The sequence below is a fragment of the Aedes albopictus genome, chromosome 2 (assembly GCF_035046485.1).
Source record: "Aedes albopictus strain Foshan chromosome 2, AalbF5, whole genome shotgun sequence".
NCBI classification, from domain to species: domain Eukaryota; kingdom Metazoa; phylum Arthropoda; class Insecta; order Diptera; family Culicidae; genus Aedes; species Aedes albopictus.
Window position 1 is genome coordinate 48,860,609 of NC_085137.1, and position 12,594 is coordinate 48,873,202.

The 12,594-nt window shown below is 38.0% G+C and overlaps 2 protein-coding genes across 3 annotated transcripts; one reads left to right on the plus strand and one right to left on the minus strand.

Moving 5' to 3' along the window:
• Positions 1-2,491: 2,491 nt before the first annotated feature.
• Positions 2,492-6,424, minus strand: LOC134287586 (uncharacterized). Of its 2 annotated transcripts, none has more exons than XM_062849658.1 (2): positions 6,011-6,424; positions 2,492-5,942 (listed from the first exon to the last, which is right to left on the minus strand). In XM_062849658.1, the coding sequence occupies exon 2, from the start codon at positions 4,997-4,999 to the stop codon at positions 2,984-2,986; it is 2,016 nt and encodes a 671-aa protein (XP_062705642.1). In that variant the 5' UTR covers positions 5,000-5,942; positions 6,011-6,424; the 3' UTR covers positions 2,492-2,983. The 2 variants fall into 2 exon arrangements, with proteins under 2 accessions (XP_062705642.1, XP_062705641.1); XM_062849657.1 differs by having other exon boundaries at positions 2,492-6,217; positions 6,289-6,401.
• Positions 6,425-6,433: 9 nt separating this feature from the next.
• LOC134287587 (uncharacterized) lies at positions 6,434-11,932 on the plus strand. The gene is made up of 3 exons (XM_062849659.1): positions 6,434-7,094; positions 7,157-7,266; positions 9,668-11,932. Exons 1-3 carry the CDS (start codon positions 7,049-7,051, stop codon positions 10,709-10,711), a joined length of 1,200 nt encoding a protein of 399 aa, XP_062705643.1. The 5' UTR covers positions 6,434-7,048; the 3' UTR covers positions 10,712-11,932.
• Positions 11,933-12,594: the final 662 nt, after the last annotated feature.

The following is a 12,594-nucleotide window of genomic DNA, read 5'->3' on the forward strand; positions in this document are numbered from 1 at the left end:
CCGAGAATTTTGACACTAGAGCGGGGTCTTTCCAATTAGAATTGAACGATTCTAATTGGAAATGGCCCCGCTCTAGTGTCAAAATTCTCGGACCGCGATGAATTCGGTTCATCGGTGGATAAGTCCATAATCGTCGAGCACCGGGTGACGCAAACAACGACGGCCGAATGAATCGCTACCGAATCTGAGTGTCGATGGCGAACGAACCAAGATTGAACGAATGCTTGCGTTCTGAGCAGGGTTCTGAGTCGGGTGCGAGAGCATTCATTTTGGAACGTTCATTTAGCGTTCAGTGTAAGCATTCAGTACTGGGAATTGAATCTCTGAGTGCGTTTTGATTTAATCTGCTAAATGCCACTCGGTAGTTGAGAAAGCGATCGTTCTTTTCGTATACACCGATGCAAGCTAATTAATTTCACACTCTATTTGTTTCTCTCCTGATTCGCTTCTGTGGCGTCGGGGGTGATCCGTTCGTGTTGCGTTCGTTCTTAGTGCGCCGTGCTCTCACTCAGTATTGGGTTGCTGACGTTCTTTTTGCTATTTTGCAACGCCGGCATTCGGGTGAGCGAATGAGTTTTCCCATGCTTGCCTACATATTAACAATAGGTTATGGACCCAGGCACGAAGTTAGAAAGTGGAAGATTCGCTGCAAGAGTGGTTGGAAACGGAAGTCATATGAAGACCTGGATCTCTATGATAATGAGCAAGTGTAATCAGTTTCGTACCTTTTAATTTCGCCCTATGTTGCTTATCCTTTGACAGATACGCGTATCTCGACTACCACTTGTAATCTTCCTCAGTGTCAGTTATCCACTCATGTGGAGTGGATAACTGACACTGAGGAAGATTACAAGTGGTAGTTGAAATACGCGTATCTGTCAAAGGATAAGCAACATAGGGCGGAATTAAAAGGTACGAAACTGATTACACTCATTCGAGAGTATACTGCTTAGAGGGTTCGAAAAATCGGTACAAGAATGAGCATGAATTTAGAGAAACTTTACACGCGTATGTGAGTTGCAGAGATAGCAACTGGCAAAGATGGAAAGTTACGAATCAAGCATTTACTGGAGCTTAATGATGAAATCTACATATCAAAGCTGACTGGTGCTTATGGAGAAGAGCGACAACCAACAGTTATGGCCGTTTTGATGGAACTTGATGAAGACTATCTTAGCACCGACACTGGATCCGTTTTTCGTACAGAATGGAACGTAAACATCTATTGCAAGTTTACACACAACAGAAGGACTTTAAATTATTGTTAAAGTTTTCAAAACTGTGTTTTTATGGAGGCATGTCTTAGGATGTATTTTTCAAAAATGGGCCACAATTGATCCCCTTTTGAGCACATTGTTAATTTAAAGGGAAAATAACTCCAGAAGCTCCCTATTCATTTTCATTTCAAGTTTTCTTGTATTTTTGATGAATATGGTGAATTTGAAATTATAAGATTTCCTTAAATTGTTAAGGATATGTTGTATTTTGAAAATGGGGAGACTTGATCCCTCTTTCAATGGTGTGTAATAAAATAATAATTATCTGACACGTTTTATCATTGAATATACTAGAATTCCGAGTAAATAGAGGATTCCAAATTGAATTTTATTTTTCACATGTTCAATGTGTGTGTAATCCTCGAGGGATCAAGTCTCCCCATGTCACTGTTGTATATACCAAGCTGCATTAATTAAAATATTTATATAACAGCCTTATTTGAATAAATACGTTTGATAGTATTTTATTTACACTATGTGCTGTAAAATTTTGACACGATTTGGTTTAATTTTTACAAAGTTATTGAGATTTTTCGGAATCGCCTAAAAAATTTCTGAAGAACTGGAAACAAACCATCAGCCATTGAAAAATAATGCAATGCACAATCAAAATCAATTGTAACCAAAACATTGCCCTCTGACAAGATGTAGTTTTGGAAAAAATATGCTAGAAGAAAACTGTTTTTGATTCCGAGAAAATATGGGGGGAACAAGTCTCCCCAGGGATAAAGTCTCCTCAGTCTCCCCTACTTGAGCAATATGAAAAATAAAGCTAATGTTAGCAACCAAAAAAGGTTTTTGTGGGGGCCCCTAAAATGTAGGGGCCCGGGGCCCGGGCCCCCCCGCCCCCCCTTAGATCCGGCCCTGTGTATATCAATCAACTAATATGGTTACCCCGTAACATCTAGCATAGGTTCCACGGGGGTGACATCGAGGACATTTCTGATTTGCAACCAAAATATGCCGTGCGACGTAACAAACTTTATGATTTCAAGGGAATGGGGCAGAAACAAGTGACTGAAGTATGTAGCAACTGATATGGCCGCTCCGGAACACCTGAAACAGGTTCCGCGGGGGCCTCTCAAACACAATAGCACACGAAATAATCACTTTTAGCCATTTGGCAAAACAGAAACCCTCCCCCACCCCCTGACCCCAGTACAATCCGGAATATCTCCGGAATGGTTCCGGTCATTTGAGTGTAATAACCCGGGTAAAAACGAACCATTCAGTATATGGAATAAACCATTGACTTACCATATAATGAATAGGATACAATTTATTATAATGTAGTTGTATGGCGAAAAAAGATCCCTTTTAATTATAAATACCATACAATAACCATTTAACATTATGGCACAATACGTTCTATGGTTTTTCTTTTGTTTTAAAAACGAATTCGGATAGTGAGACAAAATGAAAATATTATTCAAGTTTTCGTAAGCGAAACGTTCATAAATTACAACCCACCGGGTGTCTAGAAAAGTATGACAGTACGGGCATTAGGTATAGGAAAATAGCGTATGACAAAAGAAGGAGAGGAGTTTAAAAATCCCGAAAAACGATTATCATAATCCTTGAATGATTTCAAATAGGTATCTGATTGTATGACGGAACAAGATCTTATAATGTTTTAATATATCACGAAACATTTATTTTATCGTCAGGATTTACAAAAAATATATTTCTACAACTATTCTAACAGTTTAATCAACCCATGGTACGTACTGAATTATTCTTATAAACATTTTTTGATTCGCGTGAATTCTAACGCACTTCCTTATTGAATTGTTTACTTTAACTAACACTTCGTTATTCGTTTCTTCTCCTATCACTAGGTTTTGTTCATTTTGAATTATTATTGGTTTGTAAATCAAATAGTTATCAGAATTACAAACGAGAATACGCGTAATGGTCCCATAAACAGTTTTGTCTTTCACTTGCATGGTAAATGTTGCATCATCAGATTTGTGCACAGAATTTGTTACGAATGTTACTTTTCCTGGTTTAAAGGTAAATCGGTTCCACTTCAAAAGACTCCTTTCTTCCATCACATTATCTTGCATTGCATCACCTAACGTACTTTTCAATTGATTACTGATTTTATAATTTGGGTTCAGGCATTTTGATTTTAATTTAGCTGCACAAAGTGATTTGCAAAATTCTTGCACTTCTTGGTTTTTTATTTTGCTTAGGTTAATATTATCTCGCTCTTGCGCTAACTTACAACGACTGGCAATTTGAATAATCGGTTGATTTGAACCTTTAATGTATTTTTTTAAAACGCCATTCATATCCTCGAAGCAGAAAAGCGAGAATGCCCACAATGGACCAAAATTATTCACACATGCTGGAATATGGAGTAGCAAATGTACATTATACTTCATTTCATCAATGCCATACAGAGTTTCACAACCCTGAACAAATCGTTTCAGAAGTCTTCCGGTTTCGGCTATATCATATTCGGTGAGATGTATACTCAGTAATTTTTGAATTCCTTCTACCAACAGCTGAAAGTGGTCATAATAAGCTTGCGGCAAAATATTTCTCAGGCAAACAGAACTGTAAATCAATAACCAGTTTTGCCACTCATTAGCTTTCCACATTTTTCTGTCAGTTATTTTTCGGGGGGACCTAGAACATTCTTGAAATACGCGTATCGAGGACATGATATTATCTATTTTTTCAATATGGCGTTTTATGCAATATTCATTGTTGCTATAATCGAACCACAGTCCACCGAGTTGCTTACAAACGCCTAGGAAAACAGCATGCATATAGTCCACTGGACAGTTGACAATAACATCAAAATAAGGAATTACAAGCAAGCTCGATACACCTTTAATTCCACTTATAGTTACTCCACGTTTCATACACAAATCCATCGCTCTTACAGTGTCTTGGTGGTTTCTATTCTGACATTCGAGATATTTATAGCGCACTTGATTGTTCTCCGTTAAATACCCTGGATGCAAACAAAAACTACATGCCTCATAACCATTGAATTGTTTAATTTGCTGAAGTTTGCAGCGTGCTACGCTGTCGACGCAACAGCAAATTGTGATTACTTTACAAAATACGTCATTCAATACAGTAAAACCTTCGTCTGCCAAATCTTTCAGTTGTCCCAAAAATGGTTTCATAAATATGTCTAAATCAGGCTCTCCATGCGACAACCATAGCCCAGCAACAATGATGTTTTTTCGTATATACCTTAAAACAGGTGGTAGATTATTAATAGTTACTAAAATTGGCCATAAAGACTTTTTAATATTGGAGTTGAAAGCAGCTACGCCGTCCGTGTTAAAGGAAATTAATATGTTATATGAATTGCAAGCATCGTATATCTTACGAGCTACTTTCCCTTGTAAAATATCGCTGATTTCCCCGTCAACTAAAGACGATTTGTACTCCTGAATTTGTTCCCAATTTCTCAAAATAACGGTCTTGATAGCTGAGGCCAAATCAAATGAGATGAAGAAGGTTTTCTCACTTTTTCCGCAAATGTTGCACATTTCCTCGCTGTTTTCATCCATGTACAGACCACAGCCTTTACATACGTAATGACGCACAAACTGCTGTGTCCCAAAATACGATGTAAACGAATAGTAGGTAGTTGGGAGCGACGAGAATCCAACCATCACATTAATCAGCCGGAGAAAATCTTCAAGTGCGCTGTTAGTAAGATTATGGCGAATGAAAATGTGCAAAAGCATAATCATTACATCGTTCTTGGTGATGCTCAGCTGAGGATGCAGCAGGTCCCCTTCATTGATGAAGTCGTCCTGAAAAATAATGTATTTATGAACATAAAACCTGAAGAAAATGAAAAAAATATCAAACAGTAGTGGACCACATTATGTGGTAAACGTTTTACTTTGCATTCTTTCGCATATTACGGAATGCAAAATTTCCCAATTTAAGACCCTTACTCTCCCCCATGCCCCATGTAACAACTTTTGTATGGGGAATTTTGGGATGGAGAGTGACACAGCGGTAGACAAGCGCTCTCCTTTCTTAGTGTTACGTAATATGCGAACGAACCCTTTTTGGTTACGACTTCCACTTCCTGAGTACTGTGCAAACAGATAGAACCAGATAGGACTATAGACATTATAGATACCATAGACTTACGTGGGTCGACAAATTGTGAAAACTGTAAAACGTAAGAATTGGTTAAGCTGTTAGTACACAGGGTCAAATATTTGTCCAAAAAGAAACCAATGCTCAAACATCTTGTTTGACTCGATCGAATTTTCATTAATGTCAAACTGATGTTGTTTCTTGAGTTCTTTCCTTGTCAAATATTTGACCCTGTGGACTACTGTCCTTAGCCCCCAACATATTTACGCGATATATGCTTTTTGATTTGCAAATGCATTTATTCGCACCAAACAGAGGATGTGGATGATTAACTGAACTTATAAATTGCTGAATCCCATAAAAAAATGTTACCTTTCCTTTCGCATGGCCATCAAACTCATGCTCCGAATTAGTCGATGTAGTAGTATCATGATCTGAATCGCCTTCTTCGCTCGACAACTCTGAATCGGTTTCAGGGTCTAATAAGTTGACTGGAAGGGTGGCATCATTCTGAGTAACAATTTCTTCGTTAGGAGTGTTTTCTCTGATAGGCCGCCCTTGTAAGGAGCATGACGAAAAAGCCTAAAAAAGCATTTCACAAATATACAATTTACTTAAAACAATGTAATTTGAATAATCAAGTAACGCACCTGCGCACCGGGAGCGGCGAAACTCGGCGTATCTTGAAGTGTTAGAGCACACATTTGTTGTTCCACAGAATTACGCTTTTCTTCTATCGGAATTATTGGACCATTGACGTTCTCAGTTGACCGAGGTTGTGTTTCATCTCCCATGTAATGCTGGTTCGTCGGTTGTCTCCGGCTGGTTCCTTCCTCATTGTTTACAACTTGTGGCGGCTGAAAATTATTATTGCAATATTTATTCTTCAATACTATCTTTAATTTTAAAAAGTGTATTTTATTCCTACCGCGCGATATCGCCGGGCATAAGGCTTGTTCTTGTTAGCATGGAATAAGGTATCTAGTCGCGAATTGCGAATTTTCTTCATTATTTATTATACTGATTTCACTTGCCTTGCACGAGAGGAAGAAACTTTCTTTGTATTTTCATCGTCTTTGAAAGTGTCAAAGTACACACACGCCTAAAAAAACACTTGAACCGAACAACATCATTTCTTTTTAAACACTTCGGGTAATATAAAACCTATTCTGGAAAAAATGTTTTGATTTCTATAAATAATAAAGTTAAAAACATTACAAATAATAACAATATTAATAATAATAACATACTTTTGGTCACAAATTCTCCTTTAGCGCTACCTTCAGCGCTTTATTACTTGATAAAATATTTTGCACGTGCAAAATGTTTTTGGTATACAAGCGTAACATTCCAAAAGAGTTTGTTCCTTAAATCTTTTTTTTGTGATCTTAAATTATTTTCTTTATTTTTGTTGGCTACAAATGCGCTAAAATTTTTAAAAAAGTTTTTTTTTTTTTTAATTTCAGCGAAGCTTACACTTGAATAATTCCGATTCAATTTGATAGTATATTTAACAATATATAAAAAAAATATTTTCTGTCTGCATCAAGTTGAACAAAACATTACTAAAAGTTATTCCATATTTTCATCCATTCTTGTTTGCTCGTCGTGCTGTTGGCTTGCAGCTCGACCATTTTGCCGCTACATTTTGTGCACTAAAAGCGTGTGTTCCGAGTAAATTCAACAAAATGCCACCGAAAAAGAAAAACGCTTCCTCCAAAAACCCCAAAACTGGTGAGTGACAAACTCGTTTTTCTTCTATTGATTATTCATTGAATTTACACACCAATTTTCAGCTGGAGCAAACAATCGACAAACCAAAAGAGTCAAGGAATGTGCCAATGACGGTGAAAAGGGCATTCGCACTCGCGCGAAGACATCCAATCAACATTACCTGAAGAACGCTGTAAGTTTTTATTAACATCCTGGACCAAGTCTAGAACTTTATTCCACCTCCCCATCGCCAACTTGTAATGTAGTTGGAAGGGGTGAAGCTCCCAAAAAATGAACAACATTTAACTTTTTTCGGTTCAATGAGCCATTTCACGAGACGTTTCGGATCAGCTGATCGCTCATTTCATGAATGAAAATTTGACAGGAAGTTGCGCCCAAGCCCGTGAGTGTTAATATCAATATCAACACTTGTCGTTTCGTAAAATAGACTACACTGCAAAATATTTTTGCTGGTAATCAGCAAACTTTGCTGATTTTTGGCGTGCTGATTGCATTCAGCAATACACATTACTGAATATCAGCAATTATTTTTCAACTTGCTGAACCATCCAGCAATTTTGACAGTTGACCAGCAAAGTTGTGCTGAAATTCAGCAAAAATGTTGCTGAAATTCAGCAATTTCTTTTGCTGATTTTTGGCGTGCTGGAAGCGTTTCAAAAATTTTGGTGTGTATGCACAAGTTTTCACGTACAGTAGACGTTCGATAACTGCAACATGTTACGTTTCACTTAGCGAACCAACTTCGATAACTGTAACCGTTTGTTTCGACCGAACGTCTACTATACCTATATATGCCTAAATAGGATAAACTGCGTCGATATTTTTCGAATTTCCTATAATAGGTCTCTCGTGAATACCTAAAGGACTTCCCTACGGACATTTCTTAGAAATCTCCAAAACTTGATTTTGTGAGTTAAAAGAAAATCTAGATAAATACCGTTCTCTTTAGGGTCTCCAGTAAGCCTAGTGGCCTATGGATCGCCAATCCGGAGACGGCGGGTTCGATTCCCGTTCCGGTCGGGAAAATTTTCTCGACTCCCTGGGAATAATGTACTTGCCTCACAATATACAAATTCAATCAATAAATGTGGAAATGCTCAAAGAACACTAAGTTGAAGCGATGCAGGCCAAGTCCCAGTGAGGGAAGAAGAAGAACCGTTCTCTTTAATTCCAACTGATTATGTGATTCCTACAGAATTCAATTCTGGGATGTCTTGAAGGGATGTCCTTCCTTCTGCAATCTCTTCACGAGTTCCTTCTCGGGCACTTCATGAAACTTTCATAGGGTTCCTCCTGGATTTTTTCATGGGTTTTCTCCCGCTTTCTCCAAAAATTAGTCCACAAGTTTCTTGTGAGTCTTTCCAGAAGAAATTCACGGGAGAATCTCGAAAGTAGCTCTTGGATGAATACCAGAAGGCATCTTTGAAGTCTACTCTTGATGGAATTACTTTTACAATGGGGCACGTTCGGTGTAGTTCTAGATTTGTAGTAATGAGCTGAATTTTAGTATGGTGAGGTCAATTTTCTGTTTCTGCAATGAAATAGTGCAAAAAGCGTAGGTATTATGATTCCTTGTTTAATTTGATGCTGTTTGAGCAAAACTTTGGATAACTATGTTGTTCATGTTTCAAGAAATAGAGAAAACAACAAAACTGTTGCCCAAAGTTTTGCTCAAACAGGCAAAATTAGGCAAGGAATCATAATACCCACTCTTTTTGAACCATTTCATTGCAGAAACGGAGAATTGACCTTCTCACCATCAAGGATGGGAACACTCACTTGGAAAGAGTTACACTCACTTGCAGTTTTCTCAACTCAGAGGCGTGCAATCAGGAAACGATGTATGGACGACTTTTACCTTGTGGTTTCGTCTAAAACTTTGCCGAATAGAGTAGGGGTCGCACACGCATACCGAAGTCGTGAGGGAGCTGCGAAGGCAACTTTCCACGGGGTGAATGTAAATTACACTCACCTCGTGGAGAGTCGCTTTCACAGCTCTGTCACGACCTTGAGATTCGTGTGCGACCCTTACTCTGTTCGGCAAAGTTGTAGACGAAATTACATGGCAAAAGTCGTCCATACATTGTTTCTTGATTGCACGCTTCTGAGTTAAAAAAAGCAAGTGAATGTAACTCGTTGCAAGTGAGTGTTCCCATCCCTGCTCACCATACTAAAATTCAGCTCATTACTACAAATCTAGTACTTCACCGATTTGTCCTATTCCTTCCGAAATTTCTTCAGCAATTCCTTCCGGAATTTTTTCAGGAATTCTTTCCGGGAATGCTATAGGAATTCCCTCCGGGATTCCTTCCAGAATTCCTCGAGGAATTTTTTCCAGGATTCTTCCTGGAATTTCGCACAGGTTTTGTCCTGAAATCCCTACAGGGATTCTTCCAGGAATTACAACCGGGATTCCTTCGGACATTCCTTCTGGGATTCCTTAAGAAATTTCATCCAGGATTCTTTCAGGATTAATTTTATAATTTAAAAAAAAATCGATTGTCGGGTGTGGGGAACCTTCGGGCTTCAACCGCGGCAACAATATTATAATGAAATCCTTTATTTGCCCGTAGCTTGAAGCAGCCATGGTTGACATAAATGGAGAGGCATATGCGGCCGGTGGCCTCAACTTTGTGGCAACCAACTCGATCAGACTGTCAGAAGAACAAGATCGATTTATGAATACTGATCCGCTGGATTTGAGTTTAAAGGAATCGTCGTTCCGGCAACAGACTCAAACGAACATCCAAGGTTTGATCGATGAAGTTAAACATCTCACTGTTGAGGCCCCTGATGATCCGCTACGCAGGCTGTCACAGAAGCGAGCGTTTTATGAAGTGGATGATCTTCCGTCCGACGATTCCGAAGATATGCAGTTTGATACACAAGCAAAGGCCGCCCAAGGTACAACAGATACGGCTCATTGTTCTTATGATGATATAGAAGATGTAGATGACAACGATGTCGTTGAAAGCAGCCAACCTACTATCGTTGCTACAAAAAAGGTGCCATCTCAGCGCAGAGGTCTGGTGGCGGAGATTGCGAGAGAGATTGCACTCCTCACCCATGATGTCAGCAATCCCATTGAAGAATCGACGCAGATGCGACACAATGCAGACCCCGATGCAGACAGAGAAGCTCTCCCACATGTTCCGGATGTCTGGAGCCTAGAAGAGTGGCGACCGCCACGACCTGGAACACCTAAAGCTGATACTGTCCCAGAACCTGGAACATCGAAAGCTGGTGCTGTCCCTGATGCTCGAATTATTCCAACCTTCTCTGTTGAATCGGCTGCTACAGGGAATGAAGCAGAGGTAAGTTCGGTTTCGAACAAACGCAAAGAAGGCTCCAAGCATCAACAGGAAGGCGGAAAGTACCGCAAAAAGTATCTAGCACTTATGAGGAAATACCGTGAAAAGTGTGAGGCATTGAAGAAACAGAAGGAGAAGAACCAGAAACAGCTGCTTAAAATAGCAGAACTGAAAGATTTGTTGGTTTTCGCCAATGTAGAGGCGAAAAAAGCGCAATTGGATCCAAATGCTAAACATGTAAGTGATATAGTTCATTCAATTGCCAATGGTATTTTGTTTACTTCTTTTATTCAGTTATTTTTTTAATATTTTTTCCTTTAATTCTTTCAACAGACTTTCACAACGAATGATGAAATCGACATGACTGAAAGTCAAATCGAAGAAATTAATATGGCCTCCAAATCCGACGTTACCTTCGGGCAAAATCTTGCGATATTTTTCTACGGTGCCCAAAGATTACGAGAAATGTCCGTAACAGGGACTGCAACTCGTCGGTTCAAGAACTCAAAACCACGACCAGGCATATCACCGAAAAAACTAACATTCATCCACGGTATGTATCGAGAGTTTCGGAAATAATTTTAAAATTCAAGCAATTACCAGAATGAAATTTTTGTCCACAGAAAAAGTGCAACAACGAGTCGCCGCACGGGTTGGCGCCAATAATCTATCTTTGATCAACACGTTGGCTCATTCAACCGTAATAAACAAAGGAATTGCTGAAAAGATTGCGAACCTAAACAAGGCAAATAAGTACGCAGAGGCTCGCAGTGCCAGTCGAGATGTGGGCCAGGAAGCCCATTCGAAATGATGGACTTGTCTATGCCCATTACTAGGGCGGTTTTATATAACATAACGTAACGTTAAGTTTCAATTTGATTTTTATTGCAAACTTGTTCTGTTTAAATAAGCGTTGAATTTGTTTTTTGCTGAATGGCTTATGAGCCAATGTATAAGCCAAGGTACTCATTTGGCTAATTTTAAACTCGCAAAGATTCCGAAAATAAATAATGATTTTTCTGGACAAAATATCTGAGTTATTCTTATTGTATGAAAAATATCACAATACCATTTAACTGTATGGTATGCATATTGTAGAACAGTAGAATAGTTGATAGAAAACCATTCCTTTACAATTTATTGTATTGTACATTGGGGGAAACTATACTATTATGAACGGAACAAAAACAATACACTGTATTGTTCTGGTACTATTTGAGAACAATTAAATGTATGGTGATTTTCATATTTCACCTAAATTTAAGAACAATACTTTAACAATACATCTTATTGTTTTTGGAAAAAAAATGTATGGAGAAAAAACTTTTTTTATATTGTTACGATACTTAACAACCCGTATAGGATATTGTAAAAAGCTCATATACCATACAGTAAATGGTTTGAAACAAAATATATTATGGTAAGTGTATTGTAATTTTTACAATACCTGATATTGTTTTCATATCATTTTTAATAGTACTGTTACAATACATTGTTTTGTTTTTGAATAATATTTTTTATTCGGGAAACTTTCACCAATTTATGATCGATTGAGGGCGACTTCAAAAAAAATCGGATGAAAATTGACGATATGCCATATACTTTCATTTAACCGCGTCTAAAGTATGCGTATATCGCCTCCACTTTTGCACCCTATCGAACATCATATACGATTGTGTGTTGACTGGGAAAATGAGCGAGTATTACTATCCCAAGTAACAATCAGCATGCCTTGAAGGTTTATTCATGTTTTATCCTGGTTTTATACCGGTTTTATAAAGCCAGTTGTTCTATATTAGTTTTATGTGGTAGTTTTTTTACTTTGCACCTTTGTTATTCCAAAACACTATCATATAACTTCTGCTATAAACATCTACAATTAAAGAGTTGCAAGTAGTCATGAATTGGTTTTTTCACTTCTAATTTACCATTTCAATAAAACTTGCATTTGCGGCTGTTGTCGGATTTTTTTTGTAAATAAATATACGAAACTGTTAGTCAATGTTTAAAACCAACAAAAGATATCGTGGCCGTAACATAGACCAAGAAATGCTGTGATAAAACCGTTAGTTCTATCATGAGCACAGTTATGACCACCTCAAGAGGGTAAGCCCTATTGGAGAAAACATTAGGAACACAGAGTTTATGTAATTTATGTAAATACTAACAAATCATTACACAATTTTATG